The 7,734-nt window shown below is 42.3% G+C and overlaps 1 protein-coding gene across 3 annotated transcripts in view; it reads left to right on the plus strand.

Moving 5' to 3' along the window:
* ZC3H7A (zinc finger CCCH-type containing 7A) overlaps window positions 1-7,734 on the plus strand; it is a 37,180-nt gene that overhangs the window by 6,205 nt on the left and 23,241 nt on the right. For 2 of the 3 annotated variants that reach the window (XM_006776281.2, XM_006776282.2), the window contains exons 2-3: window positions 5,007-5,108; window positions 6,122-6,161. In XM_006776281.2, coding sequence (XP_006776344.1) covers window positions 5,041-5,108; window positions 6,122-6,161 — 108 coding nt within the window. In that variant the 5' untranslated portion in view covers window positions 5,007-5,040. Of the gene's footprint in view, window positions 1-3,500; window positions 3,523-5,006; window positions 5,109-6,121; window positions 6,162-7,734 lie in introns of those variants that run through there. The other variant, XM_015572135.1, reaches the window with a different exon arrangement.

Here is a 7,734-nt window from a genome sequence, read left to right on the forward strand (position 1 = left end):
GGAAGGGAGAGGGATAGAGAGTTAGAAACATTGATGAGAGAGAAACATTGATCAGCTGCCTCCTGCACACTCCCTCTTGGGGATGTGCCTCAGGTACATGCCCTTGACGGGAATTGAACCTGGGACACTTCAGTCCTAAGGCCGATGCTCTATCTACTGAGCCAAACTGGTTAGGACTAGAAATTCTAAAGATACACATATGTCCTATGTATCTGATGAATTTTACAGATTGGAAACAACCAAAATGTTCATCACTAGAGACCTAGTGTAGTTATGGTCCAATCATATCCTAGAACAGGCTACAGGGCTATTAAGGATAAAGCAGTTTTCTAGGTCCTGATATGGAATGACCCTCTAGATTAGGTGCTTCATGTAAAAAGCAAGGTGCAGAACATGTTAGGAGCCCCAGGTTGTATAAAAAATAACATGCATGGGCTATTTTTAATTTCTTATTTTGAAATATAGACTCCCAGGAAATTGCAAAAATACGTAGAGTTCCAGTGGTGCCACCTTATATAACTAGAGTGACATCAAAGCCAGGAAATTGACGGTGGTATAATACTGTAACCAAGTACACCTTACCCAGTTTTCACCAGTTTTTACATGTACGTGTGTGTGTGTGTGTGTGTGTGTGTGTGCGTTTTCTATGGTCTGTGTCTGTATACAGAATAACCTAACAGTGGTTGATTGCTCTTAGGAAGGGCAAAAGGGTGGTTGAGTGACAGGGTTGGGAGGAGACATTTCTTTTCATTGTCATAATAAGATACTATTTTTAAAACAGTTTGTGATGTCTACGAGACATCCAGGTAGAACTGTCACATCCGTGGAGAGTATCAGGGTTTGCCTTGGGATGGACTGGGAGTGTAGGGGCCCTAGATGAGGGTTGGTAACATCTGGGCAGTGTGGAGTCCCTGAGGGGAGAGTGGTTGGGAGGGAGAAGGTCTGATGAAGCCCCAGGGCTCTCAAGTCAGCTGGAGAGGGAATCCCAGTTTCAAGGAGGAAATGGACACCTGTGACATACGACTTGAGTTTGAATAAGAAAAGGGGGGAGGAACCCCTGGTGGTGTGTCTCAGTGGTTGAGCATTAATCTATGGTTCGATTCCGGTCAGGGCACATGCCCAGGTAGCAGGCTGGATCCCCAGTGGGGGGTATGCAGGAGGCAGCAGATCAGTGATTCTCTCTCATCCTTGATGTTTCCATCTTTCTCTCCCTCTCCTTTCCTCTCTGAAATCAATAAAAAGATATTTTAAAAAATAAAGTCAGTTTGAAAAAGTAGCTGTTGGGTTAACTTTATTAAATTCTTTCTGACATTAAAATTGAGGCAAAATTTTAACTGGATCCAAAAGTAAGATGGTGTATAAGGCATAGATCTTTTTCTTTCTTTCAAAATGGGAGGTGGAGGAGGCTTATTTTATAGGTAAAACTAATCTACGGTGGGAAAAAAAAATCTGGTTGCTGGGAGACAGCTGGGGAAGGGGCATGAGGAGTGACCATGACTATTGGTCTATATCGTAATTGGGTTCTGGGCTACATAAATTTATCATTTGTCAAAACATGCCTTAAAATTTGTGCATTTTACATTAAGAAACCTAACAAATGTTGAATTCTAGGTAATGATAAATATGTTGAAGAGTTTAGAGGTGAATTATAATTGATGAATTAAATGTAACTCACATTGCAATTCACCAAAATAATTTAGGTTGATGGAAGGACAGAAGGATGGGCAAATGGATTAAGACAGGCAGATGTGATTAATATAGCAAAATATTAATTGTAGAATATAGGTACTATGTTGGTATATGGTGTGCCATGTGAAAAGAAATTTTAATTTGTGTGTGTAAAATTTTTATAACATTTTTTGGGAAAATTCTAGAACATTTCATGTTCTGTCATATGTTTAAATATCACTTGATACTGTGCTTCCAAATCTTTAACATGTAAAGGAGGCATATATTTCATGCAATTAAAAGTCTGAATCTCATTTCCTCTTAATCACTTATCTGAGTTGTCAGCTCTTTGCCACCTGCCCTATGTCCCTAAGAGGTCCAGGTTCAAGGTTTTCCAGCGCTATCTGGGGCAACAGCCCTTCGAGATTAGTTTGGGGATTATCATTACCCAGGCATCCCTTCTTAGCCAACAGATTGACTTTCTCAGTGAACCAAAACTCCCTTCTCACCTGGCTGGACAGAGGTGGGGGGAGAGGTTTGCCATTCCCTGAAGGGCGGGGACAATGCTCCCTAGAATTGGTGTCTGCTTTTGTCCCAGGCCTTTGGCCTGACTGCCATAGACCCTCAAGTGCTGCTCTGGGGGCCTTTGAGCTCTGAAGTTCTGACTTGAGTTGGCCCTGCTTAAAATAAAATCAAATAAAAGAAAAGCCACCTTACGGGGCCCAGAAGGGCCATCTTTCCAAGGAAGGGCTCAGAGGCTACATAGACTTTTAAAAATACTTGAATTTTTCCCCAGATGTAATTCATATACAGGACTCAAAAGTTTTAAAGGTAGTCAGTGAAAAGACTATCCCACCCTTTCTGCTGCTGCTGCTATAATTTTTTGGGATTCCATCTGGAGTTTTTTGTTTGTTTTTTACAAACAAAAAACCAGGGTCATATTGTGGGGATTGCCCCTTGCGTCTTTCTTCCCCAGCTCCATTTAGCCATTTCCTTTTTGATAGACATTGAGTTAATTTGCTATCTTATTCTCTTACAAGTAGTGCCTCCTTAAATAACTTAGTACATACAAGTATGAATTACATTTTTTATCACGGAAATGGTCAGACCTGTACCAGTAGAGAGGCCGAATGAACGCACACATTCCTCCCATTGTTCAAAAGGGGCAGTTACCCATATTTTTGGCACCGTTGTTTCACTTCTACCCATTCATCCCCCTTTAGGCTAAAAACAAATTCCAAGCCCTAGCTGGTTTGGCTCCGTGTATTGAGCATCGGCCTGTGGACCGAAGGGTCCTTGGTTTGATTCTGGTCAAGGGCACATGCCCGGGTTGTGGGCTTGATCCCCCACCCCCACCCCCAGGGGGTGTGTAGGAGGCAGCCAATCAATGATTCTCTCTCATCATTGATGTTTCTATCTCTCCCCTCTCCCTCTCTGAAATCAATAAAAATACATTAACAAACAAAAAATTTTCCAGAAATAATGCCATTTTACTTCAGTGTAAGGGGCTTTTAAACCTTTTATTTTGGAAGAGTTCAAACTTATAAGGTAGAGCAAGTACTAGGAAAAAGCCTGTGCTTTCACCAGTTATCAGTGTTCTGTTGTTTCATACCCGCCCCCCCACTCCCTTTTTTGTTTGCTGGAGTATTTTAAAGCAAGCTCCAGATATTCTGTCCTTTCACATGTAAACACTTCAGCAAAGTACCAATCTTTCAGTATGAGATTGAAGTATTTAGAGCTGACAGTATTTAAAAGACAAAAAGAATTAGTACCAGCTGTCAACCTTTGGGGCATTCCAACCTTCATCTTCACCCCTACACTTTGAAAAAGGTAGATTTAAAGACAACACCACTGGTAGGCAATAATGAAACTGAAACATTTCAGCTATGTATTTGAAGCGTGAGTGACATTTTCCTATTTGTCACGTGGGTCCAAATACATGGTTTATGTGATAAGATGTCTTCTGAGGCTTAGATCTCATTGGTTTTTATCCTGGGGTGATGTGCCCCACCCAGTCCAACCATCCGCTGCAGGGGACCTTTAACAGAACCTGGAGACGTTTTTGGTTGTCACAAGTGGGGGGGAGGGAGGGCCACTGGCATCTCGTGGCTGGAGATGGGGATGCTGCTAACATCTGTCAGTGCACGGGACAGCCCCCGTCCCACCGCAGCCTCTGAGCTTGAGAAACCCTAGTTTAGGACATCGGAGATGCTGTTTTATCACAGGTCTCTTCCCTGTGGTCCTCCTTTGCATTGCTGGGAGCTGCCTAATGCACACTGATTAGGGGGTTAGATACTACCAGCGATGACACGTATTGACATTTGCCAGTTACTTGGAAGGTAAAGTCTTAACTTTCCAGAAAATTCCAACGGAAGGAAATTCATTTAGATTACTAATTTTTTAAAAAATATATTTTATTGATTTTTTACAGAGAGGAAGGGAGAGAGATAGTTAGAAACATCGATCAGCTGCCTCCCGCACACCTCCCACCGGGGATGTGCCCGCAACCCAGGTACATGCCCTTGACCGGAATCGAACCTGGGACCTTTCAGTCCGCAGGCCGACGCTCTATCCACTGAGCCAAACCGGCTTCAGCTAGATAACTAATTTAAAGAAAGTATTTTTATTGATTTCAGAGAGGAAGGGAGGGTGAGAGATAGAAACATCAATGATGAGAGAATCATTTATCAGCTGCCTCCTACACGCCCCACACTGGGGATCGGGCCCACAACCCCACCATGAGCTGTGACCGGGAATTGAACCATGACCTCCTGTAGGTTGACGCTCAACCACTGAGCCACACCGGCTGGGCTAGATCATTTTTTTTTGTCAGTTGTATCAACAAGGATTATTTTAGAAGTTTGTGTAACTAAGTGTGAAGGTTTAGAGTCTGCTCATAAGGAAGTCAGACTCCCTCAGAGGCAAGCGGATGTGAAACCTTTTTACTTCTGGAGAGCTTCCAGAAGCAAAACAAGGCCGGACTGTTCAGGGCAGCGTCCGTGAGCGCGTGGGAAGGAAATAAACAAATCCCGAGGCTGAAGGAGAGAGGAGAAGGGAGCGGAGGGAAATGACTTTTTCATGGAGAGTACTTGGAGGAGCCTTCAGAGTCTGCCTGGCTGATTAACCTAAAGGAGTCTAAGAACCTTACGCTATGTGAGCTAGACCCCGGGCACCACACAGTAGAGCAGATGGGGCTCTTGGCTTTGAGAACTGGAGAGTTACATCAGCAGAGAGGGACGTGTCCACAACGAATCTGTGACATAACCTTAAACGATGGGTGTTCTAACGGGGTCCAGGTTGTGCTGCCTGACACCATTTTGTGTGTTCTTTCTTTCCAGATTGCTCACTTAGAAAGTGGATGTGTGGGGTAACATGTCCAGTGTGTCCGAGGAGAGAAGAAAAAGGCAGCAGAGCATTAAGGAAGGACTACAGTTTATACAGTAAGAGCTTAATTCATACCTGTGTCCTCAGCCCCTGCTAACTTTGATATGGCTGTACTTTTCACAGAGAGTAAGAACCCTTTCGTTATATATCATAAGTCCCATTTATTTGGATTAGAAATTAGGTGTTTTGTTCCAGAAGTAATTTTTGCTCTTTTACATTTGATTTCTTTGTGTTCTGACCTGGATCTTTTTTTTTTTTTTTAAATATCTTTTTACATTTATTTCAGAGAGGAAAGAAGAGGGAGAGAGAGACAGAAAGATCAGTGATGAGAGCAAATCATTGATTGGCTGCCTCCTGCATGCCCCACACTGGGGATCGAGCCCATAACCCAGGCATATACCCCAACCAGGAATCGAATTGTGACCTGATTCATAGGTTGATACCCAACCACTGAGCCACGCTGGCTGGGCTGACCTGAATCTTACTGTCACTGGTTGTTAGGGCCGAAATCCTTTAGTTTCCCTGAGAATGTTAGACTGAGGAATTTTAACCTAATCTCATGAGAACAGTTCTGATGAGTGAAAGTGAACATCTGTCAACACGGGGCTTTTCTGATCAAACGTTTCTGTGAGAAGCTCAGTCTGTGCCTGACCGTTGTAAGGCATGCCAGTGAGGGGCCAGATGGGGCCTGGGTGGATGTGTCCAGGAAGAGGTCCCTCTGTGCTTCCCAGGAAGCTGACAGTCTTCTCTTCACACTCCAGTAAATTGGATCCAGTGGTATTACTGGTTTTGTACTATTTTTAAAACGTTTCTGGCATGTGAAACATTAGGCCTTCTTTCTGTAGCAGTAGATTTGAGAAGAAAATGTACTTAGTCAAGAAAAGACAAAGGAATAATTTTAGATTTCTTAAATCACGACTGTAGTTATATGTGAATAAGAGAAGTAGGTCTTTAAAACATGCTTTGAACCTGCGGCAAGCTCATAGACCTTCATATTTAAGATGCCTTCTGGATGAACAAATTCTGATAAGAGCCTGATAATTACAATTAATTTGTTTCTTCTTCTTAGGTCACCACTGTCGTATCCAGGCACACAGGAACAATATGAGGTAATGACTCTGAGAAGGTCGACTGAAAAACTCTTCAGTGGCCTGTGAACTGTAAATATGTAGGAAGGGTTGGCAAACTATGGCCTTGTTGACCAAATCTGGCCCATGGTTTGTTTTTGTAAATAAAATTTTATTGAAACACAGCCACACTCATTTGTTCATGTATCATCTATGGCTGCTTTCACAAAAGATGGTAGTTGGGACAGAGACTGTATGGCCCACAAAGCCTAAAATATTAGTATCTGGGCATTTACAGAAAAGATATACTGACCCTCATGTATCGGACATTTGTTTTTTTATCTACTTGGACAGTTGTCCTATATTTTCTTTCCTCTATTAGGATAGTATTGAATTAATATATCTTTTGAGCCCCTAAAAAATTAGTTGTAGCCTACTTCTCACTTCATCGAAAACAAGTGGGACAGAATATGTTGAGAAGGAGAGAGCAGAGAATCTTCTGCTTTTATTTAGGAGAGAAGTTCTAACAGCGGTCAAGGGTGACTGAGTAATAGGAAGAGCCAGGGGTGAATCTGTTAATTAGAAAGCCCAGGTCAGTCTCTGACTGACCTTTGTGAGGCATGTCAGTGACGAGATAGTTCCACAGGTTCTCGTCTCTACAGACTGTTAGTTCACCTGTGGTTTTGTGTCTCTGAGGGATTTGGCGCTTCTAATTGTCCCTTCTTTGTCTCTGCCTGTCCCCTCCTCTCCTTTATTTCAGTAACTTCTGCCCTCTTCCTTTCCTCCCTCCAAACAGATGTAGAATCATGAAATGTGATGGCTGCAAATAAATGGAATAATCCATTTACTTTATAATTCAATTTACAATCCTTACATTTAAATTGGAATTGGGGTCCAAAAGAGGTTAAGTGGCATGTCAGAAGTCACCTCAATTGTCAAAGCTTGATCTGTCCAGTTTTCTTTACTACTTAGACCTGAATTCACAAAATGAGACAGAAGACTTGAATATTTATTTGATCTTGTGATAAGAAAGGACTTCTGAAATATTAAAGCTGTGATAGAAAACACAAAGGAATCTTAAAAACTTTTCTACATACCCAAAGGATGTGCATTCTTACATAATACCCTTCCCCCTCTAAGTAAGTGGCCTGAGCAAACAGGTTATAAAAGCAGAAATACAAATGGTCCACAAAAATGTGGAAAAATTCAACCTCACTGGTAGTCAAAGACACACAAATAAAAAGGAACCACTTTCACTAGAAATTAGTAGAGATTTTTAGATGCACAAGTGCCTACATCAGCTGTGGGCAAACTACGGCCCGTTTGAAATGACTAAAACCATTGAAAAAAAAGACCGTACCCTTTTATGTAATGATGTTTACTTTGAACACAAACACTCCATCCATGCTTTTGTTCCGGCCCTCCGGTCCAGTTTAAGAACCCATTGTGGCCCTCGAGTCAAAAAGTTTGCCCACCCCTGGCCTACATGCTACTCACTGTTGGTGGGATGCTATAAATCAGCGGTTCTCAACCTGTGGGTCACGACCCCTTTCACAGGGGTCGCCTAAGACCATCGGAAAACACATATATAATTACATATTGTTTTTGTGATTAA

This window comes from Myotis davidii, unplaced genomic scaffold (genome assembly GCF_000327345.1).
Source record: "Myotis davidii unplaced genomic scaffold, ASM32734v1 scaffold209, whole genome shotgun sequence".
NCBI lineage: Eukaryota > Metazoa > Chordata > Mammalia > Chiroptera > Vespertilionidae > Myotis > Myotis davidii.